Genomic DNA, 16,051 nt, shown 5'->3' with positions numbered 1-16,051 from the left:
ATTAAAAGTAAAAACATGTCAAATAAACAAAAAATTTATTTGGACACTTCAGGTAAAGTTGGACGTGGTCAACACAATAAAAAACAAAAGCTGGCTGTGAACCCTCCAGAGATGTGAATGTGACAGCTGTGTATGTGTGGAGATGTGAGCTCAGACACTGTGACGAGAGAGAGAGAGAGAGAGAGAGAGAGAGAGAGGGGTGGAGGGTCCAATTTCTCTAAGGTTACTTTGTTATTAACAAAATAAAGCCGCAATCTGGTCAGACACACAGTATTCATTCACAGAAATCAAGCTGCTTCTTGTCTACACACTTGATGAGAGGTGAGCTGCTGTAGGCAACAGTGAATATTGAACGGAGCAGCAAAATGGAGCAGCAGTCTGACAATGGATTTTTTTTTTAATTTAAGAAAAAAAACTGGAAAAGTAATGAAAAATGTACAGCTGCCATACATTGCTTTTGAAGTCTTTCCATTTCAACTGCGAGATTTCAGAGACCTCTGACATAATATTAGTATTCCTAATTTCCACAGAAGCTTCAAAGAAGATTGCAGAGAAGATTTGTGAATTGAACCAATTAAAATGTATTTGCCAGCATAACAGCAGAACATGCTGTAAGGAGGGGCATGGTTTGAATCCATCAGGGTGGCTTAGTGTTATTGTCAATGTACATGTGTTCACGCGTATTACAGTATTCACTAAACTTTAAAATGAAGATTCAGGAGAGAAATTTACAGACAACCCGTTATCCTATTACCTCAACCTGCTAAACCAGCTTTCTCTACAGGCGAAACATTTCTATGTATTTATTTACTCAACAAAACTAATTTAAATTAATTTTGACTGTCTGGAAATTGTTTTGCTGAATCATAAGTATATAATGCAATTAATAGCAGGTATGTTTCCCCCCCGAAAACAACTGCAGTTCTTTTCTGCTAGCAAGGTTGACCGTGTTAACAAAACGGAAGTGTTACAGTCTTACATTTATTTATGTGTTTAACATTTTTGTTTAGTAAGCAAAATGTATTGCTGATTAAAATGTTATCCTACTGATGCTTAAAACTGTGAGCTATTGAATTATTAATGGTAAGGATATGTATTTTAATACAGATTTAGACAGCCCTATTAATTGTTAACACGCTATAACCCATAGCTCTGTGTACATGCTTATTGCAGTGGGGGTTATAAATGCAGATTTGTTGTATTCTTACTGCAGTGCACAGCCAGGTGTCACTGCAGGTCATGAATCGGACCGCATGCGGTCGCGGTGAGCATACCACCGGTATCGGCGTCATGGTAGTTGGGGTCGAGCCCTCTCTCCAGCATCTTGGAGACCTTCTCTGTCTGGTGGTGCTGAATGTGGTCCATGAACTTCCTCAGGTTGGCCTGGAAAAAATGAGAGGGGGAGCAAAGGGGGGGGGGGGGGGGGGTCAAGAGGAGTGAGAAAAAAGGAGTGAGACCGAGGGAGGAGCAAGCAACCGAGCGAGGGATCCAGGACTGATGCCCACCCCCGGTCCCTGCTCTTGTTCCGACAGCCCAGATCTATGTTCCAGGGACAAATGTTCCACCGGCTTTCCAGGCCAGTCAAAAATAGATAGGAGGTCAGCTCCCTTGACACCGCCGAAGGAGGAGGGATGTCGGACGGAACAATGGCGCCTCCAGCCCGCCCTTCACCTCCCTCTCCGACTGACGGAGAGGCGCGCGCCAGACCGCTCGCCCCGATAACGACGCGGGCTCGCTCAAGGGTATCGGATCCGCCAGGCTGACGCGCGCGGGGGGAAGACGAGCTCAAAGGCTGGGGAGGACACCCGCACCGCGCCTCGATCCCGCCCAAAGCGTCACCCGGCGGAGAAAGATGAGCGCGGCCTCGCTTTCTCTTTCATTTCTCATCTTTCCATCATCAAGATTTCTCAGGGAGCAACCAGCTTTGTACTGTCAGCAGATTTACTTTGACGTCTCAGGGCCGGGGAGGCGCGTGGGGAGATGCTACAGTAACACAAGATACGCATCTCTACAGTAAGCACATTAGACATGTTGGTAGATCTGTTTAGTCAGTGGCATGATCCGAAATGAACTTTTTTCTCCACCAGCCACTGTGACAGGTTGATGTAAATTTCTACCAGTCACTCAGAATTTCTACCTGCTGGTTCGGAAAACGATGCAGGAAACATTTGGATTACAAGCACAGACCCATATAACATCATGGAATGCACTGCCACTGCAGCTTCACTGTGTTCATTGCCAATCATGGAATTTGAACCAACTCAGCCTCTTTAATTTACAGATAGAATAACACTTCTTTAAGCTATTATGTAGCAGCCACACACAGTTAATTCTGCTCCTCCTCTGACTCAGACAGACGACATCTGCATCAACAACAAAACTGTCCACCTCCACAAAGTGCTCGCTGTCCAGATGCCACACGTCTGCTGTTAGAATGTGCGACATTCAAATTTAACAAAATCCAATCATAGAAATTCAACATGTTTATTAAAAACCTATTTGTTAAAATGATACAAAAAAAACGACCCGCCACAGCGAGCGAATGAACTGCCTTCGGTGGGTGGCGGGAGGTACTTTCAGGCCCTGGTCAGTGGGTCAAAGCGCCCATCAGGCCCGGCTCACTGCACTGTGCTAGCAGCGGTTTTGTGAGGGATAGGCAGTGCTATTAGCACAGGGGGCTCTTTGACCTACATGGGTCTAACCCACAATTAACATCATTTAGACGGTTAAGATTAGGAAGATGGCGTCACAAGCGGTAAGGCGGATGGCCTGATTACCGATGGTTCCTCGATAAGCTCGAGGTTAAGGCTGCAGGCGCAGCCCGGCTCCTCAATAATTTACAATGTAATTCAAGTCTGCGGCAGAAGCTGAATTTAAATCAATTACAGACTATGAAGTGGATTTGGGACCTCGTTATTTCACACTGTGTTATTTCCCTCTTGAGGAAACAAGTTTACGGCGCCAGTCTCATGTCCTTGGAGACGGTGCACTTTTACCTGTAAATATGGAATCTAATTTCTTTATAGAAGAAACATTTCTATATATAATTATAAATTATTCCATCACAGATACACATTGATGTGACACAGCAGTCTAAGGGGATTCCCTTTTGCCGGTTTATCATGGAAAAGCCTCGTACAGTAGCCCGAGTCATATTATAATTCCTCCTTTTCAATAATACAGAGAACTTGATCAGCTCATGCCAAAAAAAAGACAATGAAGGAGAGATGGGAAATTATGCAGCTGAGATAGGGAGGCTGAGGCCAAGGAGAGGCTTCAACCCAGAAATGTCAGCTGTCTCCAGGCTGGGAGTTCTGAGATGCGTGTAACCATTTCCTCTCTGAGGCTGCCATGGAGACGCAGAAACAATTCAGAGTACACGAATCTCTGATAGAAGATCCAGCCTCTTATACTGGTCAAAAGCAAAGGTACACATCAGTGCAAACCGATGTCAAGCATGCAATTTCTTAGAGTTAGCCACAGCACTGAAGAATCAAATAGTGTCATTTTGTGATTCTTATGGTACATCGTATTAAACTGCATTTATATAGTGTCCCTTTTATCTCTGGTTCTCTGGTGGGGGGGGATCATGACTTCACATCACCCTCATCCCACATAAGCTGACATGAAGGGGAGAAGGATCTATCCAATGAAACTACAGGATGCCCCAATTAGCCAGACTGGGTATTACGTATAGAGCAGTCATTTGGAATTTGTCCAGAACAACAGGGAACGCCCCTACTCTATGTGATAAGTGCCATGGGATCTTAAACGGTTGGGAGAATTGCAGTGCAAGATCTCATTTGAAAGAAAGAGACAGTGTAATTCTATACATATGGAACCATGCTGTCAGCCGACTATCCCAGTGGCTCAATGAGGACAGTGACTGAAAGATGATGTCACTCTGCTCAGTCCAGCTCTGGCCATAACTTTGAAAAGAAGGTACAGCCATAGAATGGCAGCCATAGAAATGTATGTGCCGTTGGCAAAACTTTCAAGGACAAAGAACAGGATGGGTCAATGGCTACAGTATTCTGTGAGGGGTACCTTTATTTGCCAGCTTCAAAGCTTAAGCCATTGTGTTGTGCTAAATGTGCAGTATATTGGAATGTGCCTGATTGGCTGATGGAAAGACAAGACGTGATTAAGACACAAAAGAAAAGCAGAATAAAAAGATATGACAAGATAAGCTTGGCTTTGACAAGCTCGCCTACAGCACCACAGTCTGTGTGAATAAAACGTGTGAATATTTCCAGGGGTATTCTATCAAATTTACATGAGCACAAGGAAATGCAATCTTGTTTACTAAAACAGAAAGGGCCAGCAGGCAAGCCTACGTAATACCTTCAATTTACAAAATACAGACAAACACAAGTTTTGAAATTTATCTGATCAGCCATATGAGCAGTCTTGCTTGCTTTGTCTTACATTACATTAAACAGAAAAGGTCATTTGGTGAGTAGTAATGATCCAGCTTGTATTCATGAAGCTAGTGTTTTTTCCCCGTTCCGCATCCACATATTCTCTGCATTGTAATGTGCAATCAGTCAAGACTACAGCTCTGACTCCAAATCACCCTAACACTGATAAGTCAAACCCACCCAGGTTCCCAACATTGTCTCTGAGTAATTAAAGAACTGCCTGCTGGAATACATTTGGCCAAATAAGACATTTCCATGATAACATAAACAGTTCAGTAAATTCATATGAGCTTTTCGGCAAACAAACCTTTGTGTGAAGTTTGGCAATCTGTTTCTCATCGACGTTTGGCTGCTTGTAAATTCGGCTCTTGTAGCGAAACTGCAGAATGAAACAGAGAAGGTTTGTGACTCTCATTTATCGTAAAGTCACTTATTTCCGCTCTTTTCAGATGTAATATACAATACATGATACTGGCACAGTCAAGTACATTTTCTTGGACATTAAAGGTATAAGATGATATCCATGAGCAGGCAAATTAATGTAGCTCTCGGAAAAAAGAATATAGTAATTACAGATTATCGCTGTATATTGCCAGAACCCAACAGTCAGAAACCCTTAAAAATCAACATTCAAAGGAGCGGACAAATTTGGAATCTGAGGACCAGGTGTTCTGCACCTCTAGTGTCGGGACCCCTTTGCTGATGGGTTGAGGGTACTCTCTCAGGAGTCGCTCCTCGTCCAGAAACTTGCCATCCCTTCCGTTGCCGGCAGGCTGAAAGAGTCCATAGTTCAGGACGTCTTTTAGACTCTGGTTCAGTGTGCACAGGATCCGTTGCTTGGCAACCCATATGGTGGCATCAGGGTTGAACCTCATGCATTTCTGTTCAAGACAGAGAGAAGGTTAAAAGCTTCACTTTTTGGCAGGAAGAGGCACCCAGATGAAGCGCTGACACAATAGCTAACAGACTTGCCATTTCCTCTGTCTGACAAAGATTTAGTCATATGCATATTTTTATGCAGGTTTGGGCCTCATCCACGTTTCTTAAATGCACAATTGTATTTTTTAATAGCTCCCAATTGTTTCTTGCACAGATTAATTAAAAACATTGGCTTTAGGGCTCATCCCAGCAGCCAGTGGTCATCTGCAGGAAAACAGATTATTGATGAGACACATACAAAACCAGCTAAACCTAGCCAAACCCATTATCAGAAGATTATACAGATTTTTCAACATAATTATGTTCATGCAATGTCAGACATTTATGTTAATGTTTGAAAGAGAAGTGTGATAGCAAACAATCTCAGAATGCTGCATGTCTGTGGGGTTGCTCATGAACTCCATAAACATGGCGCATTCTGGATCAATTTTTTTCTTTTTTTTGCCATTACACCTCCCAGACTAGCTTCAATTAAAATTTGCATTGCTACATTGTAGATGTACAAGTACAGTGTTCCAATTTTCAATTCACAGGTTATGTTAACATGATTCATTATGGTTATTTATATTGTACTGGCTTGCTGTGTAATTAGCCTTACTGGTTAGACGGGTATATTCCACAATTTAGCAAGAACAGCAAAAAATCAATCCCTATTTATGCACCATACACATATAAATAATACCAGATGCACTCAGCTGTGTATACAATTCCACTGTAATGAGGAAGGCTATATTAAGCATTCTCAGGGCCCTCCACATGGATTGGCTTCTCCATGGCGTTCTCTATAAAATCTAACCCACTCAGCTGTGGATTCTGCTGTCACGACTACACTGATTCAAACAACAGTGAACATCCAATAAAACTATTAAACTATTTTCATGCACATTACGATGAAAAATAAAAAGTATGTGGAGCTATAAATCACTTACCCGAGAGGCCTATATATAATCATATTGTCTGATAAGTTTTTAACAATCTTCAAGGCTTTTCGTTCTTTTTTTTTTTCCCAATTCTGTAGGTTCAATTTAAAGGGTCCTTAAATAGTCATTTGTGGATGTGAAAAAGGTACCACATTCATTAAGAAAGAGGTTTTTTCACTTTCACACCACTTGTCTGTGCTCACAATGTGATACTCTTGTCCCCTCCTTAAATAACACCAAAGGGAAGCAATTAGGAGTTTGAGGGGAGGACAAGTGGTGGCCAAGAGTGATCTGAGCATAGGTCACCACGCAACGTAATATTATGTCCACAATTACTGTCAACATTTTTGTCTGTCTGGCCAGAATACAACATTACTCCTGTGCTATGTATACAGCAGTGAATGTAGGCAATAATAAGTTAACTGTATTTTCTTTGGTTTCTTGGCTTTAAGCATATACAGTAGCAGCTAATCTGTGGAGCAGGGCGGGGTTGGAGTCATCGCCTCCCTGCTGGAGACTTAGCCTTGTAGGCAGGGTGCTGGGAAGATGCAACATTAGGCAGGTTCTGGCTGGCCCTGGCCATCTATCAGCCTCAGTGTTCACACCTCCTGTCAGGGTCCAGGGTACATGGCTGCCTCGCTCCAACTCTGGCACAGGGGTGGGAGAGACAGTTCTCTGGATGTGTGATCGAGGGCGATGGGTGATCGGAGAGCCTTGTTAAACGGCACTTCAGGCGAGCATGCCTTGGCTCACAGACTTGCCGGTCAGCCCTCTAGATGCTAGACTCCTGTGACCTTAATGTGACCCTGACAGTGGGCAAGGAGAACAATAGCTCCTTGGGTCAGTACATCTTAAATGGCTGCATGTGCCTTTCTTAGCACTGTACGACCTGGCTAATGGTCTGAAGTTCCTGTTCCCCATTAATTAACCCCTCAGAAATGACTTTGTCCAAGGGAAGCATTATTCTCAACCCTGCTGCTGCTGCTGCTGCTGATAGGGGCATCCATCTCCCTCACCAGATTGGCTGCCCTAGTTAGCAAATGAGACAGAAATGGAATTCTGAGCTTTTTGCTTTTTCTGTTTTTTTTTTTGAGGCCTTCACTTACATTTCACATGACCCCATCACAGCCCCATCCAATGAGTGTATACCTCTGCCTCTCTGTCTATGAAACTTATATTAAGCAATGTGTTTGATCAGAAGCCAGGCATTAGCTGTATTCTGTTAGATTCTTACACCTACTGAAACCACAACAGACTATTTTTATCCAGTTCTGTTGTAAAATAAATAAACTTCAGACAAATAAACCAGACAAAGAAGAGACCTGGGTCAAATATGAATATGAAAAACTTTAACTATAGGGGATGCAAAGAATTTTGAGAACAGATACCTGAAAATGTTTAATAAAATATACAAAACAAAATGTATGAAAGAAGACATTTTGTTCTGAATATTGACAAAAATAGATGTTCGTTTTAAAAGTGGTTGTTATCTTCAATGATATACAAGAGCAAAAATGGTTATTATTATTATTATTATATACTTGACCCAAGTCTGACCAGTAATCAGACTGGAGTCATATTTGCATTTGAATGACGCCTGTTCAATTTCCATTATGGCACATATTGTAAGCATGCAAAAATCTTACGTCATGTTTTAACTGTTTCAACTACTAATAACCAAACTTGAAAAGACAGATGCAAAGCAAAGAAGAAAGGTTTCCTTCTCGTCGTGCTAAAACCCAATATTAACATTGCTTATCTTCACAGGCCACATGCATGCACACATGCGTACACACACACAGAACCTTTTCTGAACCTTCCATCAACCTCATAGCCAGTGCTTCCTGTCATATCCAAACCACAAGTCCACCATTAACCATACACCCACCATTTACACAGCGATATGAAAGTGACGCATTAGCACAACACAAGGCACTACAGATAGAAAATGAAAGCACAGTACAAACAACAAACTGTTAATCCAGCTAATCAATTTCACGAAGATCTAATAATCACAGGAAAATCAAATGATATAGCTTTTCCCATGAGGTTGGGAAGTGTACTTTCCTTCCTTGTAGCTTAGCATCAGACATCTGCATCAATACCCTCTGGACAGGCAGAGAAGAAAAATGCTACCCTGTACACCCGGTGTACATTACATCCATTAGCAGCCCCCTGAACATGCATGCACATACACACAGACTCACAGACACACAGACACACACACCATTAAAATAATCTCTCTGAACCTTCCAACTACACAACCATTAAAAAAAACTTCTGTCACTTTCATACTATAAGGTTAGCCTCACATCCACCACTAAATGCAACCAAAGCTAAATAACATATTAGCACAACACGGTCAGTTAGTCCACTCAAAACCGATTATGAAAACAATCACAAACCCAACTGTTACAAGTGCTTATCCAGGCAATTTCCCAGAAATTGCAGAAAATCAGACAATATAGCATTCCTGATAAATTCTGAAAAGTGCTTTCCCCCTGTAATACTTTGTATCAGACCTATGCATCAACACTCATTGGACAGGCAGAGAAAAAAAAAAGACATCAATGCAAGCACATTAAATCTCCAGAGCCAACGGGGTCTCCGGGTGCCCCCGCACGTGTGTGGCGGCACGTGTGTGTAGAAAACACGTGCGTGTGCGGCAGTCGTTGCTCACAGTCTGCTGCAGGTCGGGGATGACCACGCGGACGACCAGGGTGTTGCTCTGGATGTCCTCCATCCTGCTGTGCGGCCGCTCGGCGGTGGCTTTTATGGTCTCGTAGATGGTCTCCTCTTTGGAGCTGTCGGACTCTGAATCCATGGAGTAGTCGGAAAAACTCTGGGCCATCTCATCCTCGCTGGACGTTGGGCTCCTGGGCATATTCAGTGGTCCGGCCAAATTCAGCTGCAGGAAGACGTGACATACGTTCAAAAATGCCAACAGATCTCAGCTGCCAAACAATGTCGGAAAAAAGGAAAACTGAGCCAGCTAACAGAACATCAGAGGAAGATTGAGAAGAAATCCTGGATCCATATTGTTGTATTAATGCCATGAAATTTGTACAGATTTGTTATATTGTGTCCTGACGTACTGTATCTGAAGAACATACCTTTCACCGGTGACAGTAGAACATATCTAAAGTAATTTTACTCAGTCAACAGGATCGAAAAGGTCTGGAATTTAATACTGCCATTGAGAATGGGAAGAATGCTGCCGAAAAGAAAAGTACCAACACAAAAGGACTTATTGGTCAGCTATAATATTGTGTCAAAGGGTCATTACATCTACTGACATGATTGCATCTTCCGGCAGACACCATTGTTGACAAGACTCAAAAAAAGGCTTTTTGAGTGTCAATCTGAGCCAAGCAAACTGCTTCTCTCTGTCTGTTCACAAATAATATCATTCTAGGCCCCAGAAAAGTAGGAGTAGAATTGCACTGTATTAGTGGGTTGCATTCTCAATTACCACTACACTGCAGACTCATCAGTAGAGATGGGTCATACTGAGATAAATATCTGTCCAGGGGGTGTGATATAATGCCAAAAAAGAAGGACATTAAGATAAGTACAAACTACATATTCCTTAATCTTCCAAGACCATTCCTAGAAAGAGAGTTCCTCGCTTTTATTCCAGAATACTGCTCATTCCCCTCACAGCTCTCTTTGCTCATGTTTATGCATGTTCACTCAACAGGAAGATTCTAAATTAGTCCTGCACATGTTTGGCAGGAACGAGTGGGCTGAGGGGAACTGGTGTGGGGGAACATTAGTACACTTTCCACCACACTGCTCAAGTGACTCCAGCTGTAGACCTTAGTGTAGTAGAAAATGACTGGCCACACCTTGGCCTCCACAGAGGAACTCATAATGGTCTTCACGGTTTCTGCTGAAATAGCCATAGCACAACAGTAGTCCCCAGGGAATGCATGGGAAGAGCTTTGCCTGGTTCACGCAGGATCTCTCCAATACCAGGCACAAGGCTGTGGAAATGTCAGGACTGAACCGTGTTTGCAACAGGATCACAGAGGCAGGGCTTTCTCTCCGTAAGCCCATCTGCGCATGAGACATCTGGAGGGCCCCTTTCCAGTGAACGTGCGCTGCCACCACTCACGGGGTGGAGACAGGAGCAGGAGGGGCACCGCCTACATGACTCTGCCAGATCAGAGCGCAGGAAATTAACAGCATCCATTTCCTGAGGGAGCGCTCACTTCGGTGGAGATAATAAATGAGAGTTTCTCTCATTATGCGAGCTGGGTGGAGATAAAACAAAACCGCCCCTCCCCCACACCGAATGCCGGTTGTTTCTGGTGTGGGAGGTAAAATGGACAGTTTGGCTTGCTGGGAAATATGACCCTGTCAGTGTAGTGTGAGGTAAGACTGTCTTTAACTTCTTATCAATGTTTAGCTATACTAGTGCTAGGTACATCTTTAAATTACCATAGAAGATATGTCTACACTCATCAATACCCTGGGGGTCTAGATTAGCCCTTCTTTAGCAACACTTTTCATTTCTTTGTAGAATGAGGGAATAGAATAGAATAGAATCTCCCCCCAAATTTGTGTTAAATCGGTTTGTTTTCAAATCTGAGGATCTTTGTCCCATTTTTCAAAAACTGATCAAAACCATACATCCAGATCTACATGATACACAACACTGCAGGTTGTTGTATAAGGCTTTGTTTATACTCCTGAACTTGGTGAGGTGGGATGGATGGGTTCCAAATTGGGAAGTGTGTTGGACATATGAATTCAGATAATGCTGGGCATGCACACATTCCATAGTGCCTAGTTGTTGACATGGTAATAGAGGGATGTTGTGCTCCTGTGAATATGGATGGAAATAATGATCTTATCCTAGCACACAATGATCTACATCAGAGGTGAACAGCAGCTAGCTTATACAATTAAATATGAAAAGGTTCAATGTTTAGATGGCTTTTTGACAAGTAATTATATTTGATATAAAATATGATTTAATCTGTTAAGTGCCACTCATTGTCAGCACAGCTGCTAATAAGACAAATTTTATTTCAATTATTTTATTCTGTCAATAGAGACACACCGCTATTCATACCATAATTACCCTACAAACACTTGCAATATGAAAATGTAACTGCAGCCCTTGTAAAAAAAATAAATACAGTTGATTAAAATTGCTGCTACACTTAGAAAGTTGGAAGTAGGCCAAAACTGCCAGACTCTTGCCCAAAGCAGGGTTAACTCAGATTGACTGGCATGGGTATGTGGATTTTGTATTCCTCTTAGGACACAATTACTTATAATCAATTTCCATTCTGGGTGCGTGCCAAATTCTCTGAAACGTTATTGTTGTTAACTCCCAGAAGGATGAGAGGATTGCGGAAAGCATTAATTCAGTCAATCAGTTTCCATGTACAACTCTGCTTTAATTTGTTTGCATAGAGAAGTTGATTAATTTAAAGACCTCAATGCCCTTAATTTCATTTCAATGAATCCACATAATCCATTTTCATCAAGTTGTGTCTGACACAGAAATCCCTCTTCACACTCTCTTTTGAGGGGCTTATTCACAACTGCCTGCACTCTGTCCCCTTTGTCTTTGTTTCTCTCGCCAAAAAGGAAAGGCATAGGCAAAATGGTAATGGTTTGATTCTACTTGATTGTGTCCCTGCCCCTGAGTAAAAGATTAGAGAGCCGGTGGAAGGGTAATGGATGGGTGTCTCCACATGACAAACTGAGACCCATCGTACTATCGACTGAGTACTCACAAAACCTTTTTTTTCCCCACACATCCCCTACTTTTGCCTAAACTAAGTGTTTGTTTCTTTCTTCTTGTGAATCATTCAGACTACCCGGCACTACAGAAGAAGTTGGGGAGAAATCTGTAGTCAATCATCCAAAAATCAACAAAAATCTCAAAAACAGCATTGGCATTTTTAAAATACCACTTACTTTTTTTTAAACTGGTGCTGGTCACAGAAGACAGAAAAAAGGAACAAAATGACTCACTGGGCTCACACAGATTTGGACCTGCTATATTATTCCAATTTATTATTATATAGGCCTACTGTTCCCTGCAGTGCAGTGAGTAGAGATGGATCCCTTGAGATGAAATGAGAAATAAGGGGTACCTGCGCATGAACCAGTCAAAAAATAAACTGTAATAAAAATGCAAATTCGAGTTTGAGAGATCAAAAGCTACTTACCTAGATATGTGTCAATATGCTATTTGAAAATAATCACAGTTTTAAACAGGCTGTGTGTATGAATGTGTACATGCAGTGGGTTCATCGACCATGTGCACTCTTGCGATACAAAAGTCATAAATACAAAGATGGCTGAAAAGACTGGCTGTGATTAGCAAATGTATGTGCACTCCACATTGCTTTAATGATGGCAACATAGCAGTTGCAAAGGAGACCTCCCACATATAACGTTTTTGAATAGAGGACCCTAACATTTTCAGCTAGCTAGATTCAGCTGGATTCAGTGAAAAATGTGAGTATAATCCAAAGAAAATCACAGACAGGCCATGACAACAGAAAGTATATTCATGTAAATTGCTCTCTTCACTATTAATATGCATGGTTCACTTCAGTATACACATACACAGTTCTCTATAATATGCACATGGTTGTCCTCACTGAAACAATACTCAGACATCCTAATTGTTCGTATTCATACAGTCAAGGTCAGTTCTGTTTCCTTGTTTTTACTTCTGATGTTGTATCTCATCATTTAGAATGTCCCCTGTAAATTAGGGAGGGTGAAGACAACCATGTGCAACCTCTGATAAGCTGAAGCTAAGCCAACTCCCTCTTCTCTCATTCAGTCAGGCTTCCTGAGCTACAGAACTGTAGCACTATGCAACCCAGTGATTGCAGGTGTCCCATTGACCACAGGGGTTGATTATGTGCTATGAAGAAGATGCTTTCCTCACTGGGTGAAGGCTATTGGCAGCTGTCCTTTTCCAGTGTTGCAGCTGATCATGGCCAGCACTGGCACAGCCTGAACTCAATCCAGGCCATAGTATTCACCACCTTCAAATAAGTGCCTTAACTGGTCGGTCACTCCAGTTTTACAAGTGCCTAGTTATTAAACTACAGTGGAAGCTAACGTGATGTCGGGGCATTAGGATGGAGAACCCAATATATGACGTCCATTCACAAAACCGCAATGACCTGGATTGTTTCAGCAAAACCAAATATAAATCTGCAAAGGTGCAGCTATTCTGGTTCTACAGCGATGGCAACAGATTGTGAGTGCCGCCGTGCCAGCCCACAAAGGAGCAGCAAATGTCTGCTCGCAGCGCCGAACACCGAACATGATGGACGACGAGAGGAACGGCGCATTCGCAGCCGAGAGCAGGCCAACTCCACCGGGACCAGTTCTCCGCTGCTTTCAGACCCCCCACCAAGGAAAGCATTCAGCCACTTGGGTAAATTGGTACAGTGGCGGCGATCGGTCCGCTGCCGGCAGAATGAAGGCTGAGTAATGACAGAATTACACCTGCTCGTTATGCGACCGCCGCCAGTTGAGTAGGAAACAGTCCGCACGCTAAAATCCGCACCTGGATTACAGTCATTAATGCACTAACAGCCTGCCATTTCCTGACCCCAGCAATGCTAGCTGCAGGAGAGGGTGGAGAGTTGGCTTGATGTCTCGCAGGTGAGCCCGGCTGTGATAACCCGTGCCACTGCAGCCCCTGAGCCACTCAGCCTCTCTCAGTATTCTCTATGGGCTGTGCCGGGCTTATTACCAGCACCTGGTCTGCCGCCACCGCTGCTGTTTGTTTTTCTTTTTAATTATTTAATTCACTAAATAACAGGAGAGCTGAAAGCATGGAGCTGGTTGCTAAGAGCTCCTGTGCTGCTGCCACAGTGATCTCAGGGTCTTGAGAGTGGCAACTCCGGAAGAAAACCCAGTCAAATTTACACAATGAGCATTCACCGTCAATCGATTGGAGCCTGATTGGACGAGATGAAGTGGGAGTCAGTGGAGGAAAGACTCCCTCAGCAGGGGACTGGAACTGGATCAATGTTCCCGCCAGATAAAGCTAAAAAAGCATCACAGATATATTTAATGTCAGCCAGTTTTTCAAGTTAAAAGCATTCATAGCCACCTAACAACACAGCTGCACACACAATACAGGAAAAGCAAGTTTAGCAATAATCCATGCAGTGAAGTAACATCAAATATAGAGGCGAATTCTGCTTCCCTCAGTGGGGGGGGAAGGGGTGAGGGGAATCTACAATGATCAACAAAGCCTCCATAGACCCATGAGTATAAACTCCACCTCATCTAATGCTTCTCTGTAAAGACCATGTAAGATCTTGGTTTCAATAAATAACTAATGTGCTCTAAAACCAGTGTTCTAAAACCTCTACTGTATTTAGGCAGCTCCAATATTTCAAAAGATGTTAGCCTAAAAACTACTACTACAAAAGATCCAGGTCACCATTGCTTATGACAGCTACAAGCTATACCCTGGGGGCATGAGGTTACCTCAACAAACTCATTAACTATGAATGAACCTCGTTGCAATGCTTAGCTTGAAAAGGTCATTTATGATAGATAATCTTTCAGAAACAAAGGGATGTAATTAAATTAGTTTAAAAAACCATTTCAAGCAAAATACTACCACACATCCCACAAAATGTACATCCTCTGAATATGCAGAAATAGAAAATAGAAAATGTAAACTACACTGCTTTAATTTGCAATTCTTATTGTAGTTCTATGCTTTTAGATCTACATCATTCCAAAGAAAGTAAGATAACATGGAAGTCTGATTGGAAAATGAAGCAATTAGACTGAGATTTGGTCTTGATTTGTACGTCAGTAGAACTTGAAAATGGAGAGATAAGACAGTGGCTTGGAAGTGACTAAAACAGCAGAGGGACAGCACAATGTCTGAGTTGTTATTCCACTCTTGGATTAGAGGCAACAATGCTGACACAAGGTATAGGCCATTTTCCTGCCAACCCAGAGGATTGGACAGAGATTGTAAATTCAGCATAATCTTGAACATCATCACTGTTACAGTGAGTTAAATCAGTGTGCAGTGTGCCAGAGCAGAAGGAACAAATGTAAGCAACTTTTTTGCACACTCATCCGTGACGTAGATCTAAGAAATGAAGGTTGGTTGCTTGGCACCTTTATGCGGACTGTCCACTGCCTGGTCAGTCTATTTTTGGGTAATGCTTACTTGTTACACATGTGCTTATTTGTGAGGGACGCAACAAGAAGCGTTGTGATGTTGTGATGTTATGAAGAAGCATCAGATGCATTCACATTTAGTGTGTATGAACAAAGGCTCATTTCAGTTGCTCAAACCTGAGACCAAGACCAAGAAAGCATAGTGCACATATAAACCTTGGCTGCCTCGTTTGAAAAGCAGTGTCTTAAAAGTGTTTGAAATGTTTTTTACAAACAGAAAAAAACAGTCATGTGCACATCGTTGTTTCTTAAATGCAGAAGTGCTGGTTGCAGCAAGAAAGGTTTTTCATTTGATAAATATTAAGGACATTTCTCAGTTTTGCCCACATTTATACTAAGATATCAAAAAAACAAGGTACTCAAGAGGTACATTTTTTGTTAATTTTGATGCTGCTTGTATATGCATTTTTTGCAAGTTAACTGCAACATGCGGATGAGAAATCCATGGTAGCGTGAAGAGTAGAGGGTACCATGAGTGACCGACTTTCCTAAGCCCTTGGGGTTACCACCCCAATGTAGGTCTCAGATCAAAAAATAGAAGGAAATACTTTATGAAAGCATACACGA

The 16,051-nt window shown here is 42.3% G+C and overlaps 1 protein-coding gene across 2 annotated transcripts in view; it reads right to left on the bottom strand.

Annotated features, from left to right (window-relative positions):
* The window catches only part of LOC118226851 (SH3 and multiple ankyrin repeat domains protein 3-like), a 156,642-nt gene that overhangs the window by 99,729 nt on the left and 40,862 nt on the right, over window positions 1-16,051 (bottom strand). For both annotated transcript variants that reach the window (XM_035416809.1, XM_035416810.1), the window contains exons 2-5: window positions 8,961-9,188; window positions 5,099-5,302; window positions 4,729-4,800; window positions 1,275-1,383 (exon numbers count right to left, since the gene is read on the bottom strand). In XM_035416809.1, coding sequence (XP_035272700.1) covers window positions 1,275-1,383; window positions 4,729-4,800; window positions 5,099-5,302; window positions 8,961-9,164 — 589 coding nt within the window. In that variant the 5' untranslated portion in view covers window positions 9,165-9,188. The remainder of the gene's footprint in view (window positions 1-1,274; window positions 1,384-4,728; window positions 4,801-5,098; window positions 5,303-8,960; window positions 9,189-16,051) is intronic.

Source organism: Anguilla anguilla, chromosome 5 (assembly GCF_013347855.1).
Source record: "Anguilla anguilla isolate fAngAng1 chromosome 5, fAngAng1.pri, whole genome shotgun sequence".
Taxonomy (NCBI): Eukaryota; Metazoa; Chordata; class Actinopteri; order Anguilliformes; family Anguillidae; genus Anguilla; species Anguilla anguilla.
This window is presented reverse-complemented; position numbering and strand designations above follow the sequence as displayed.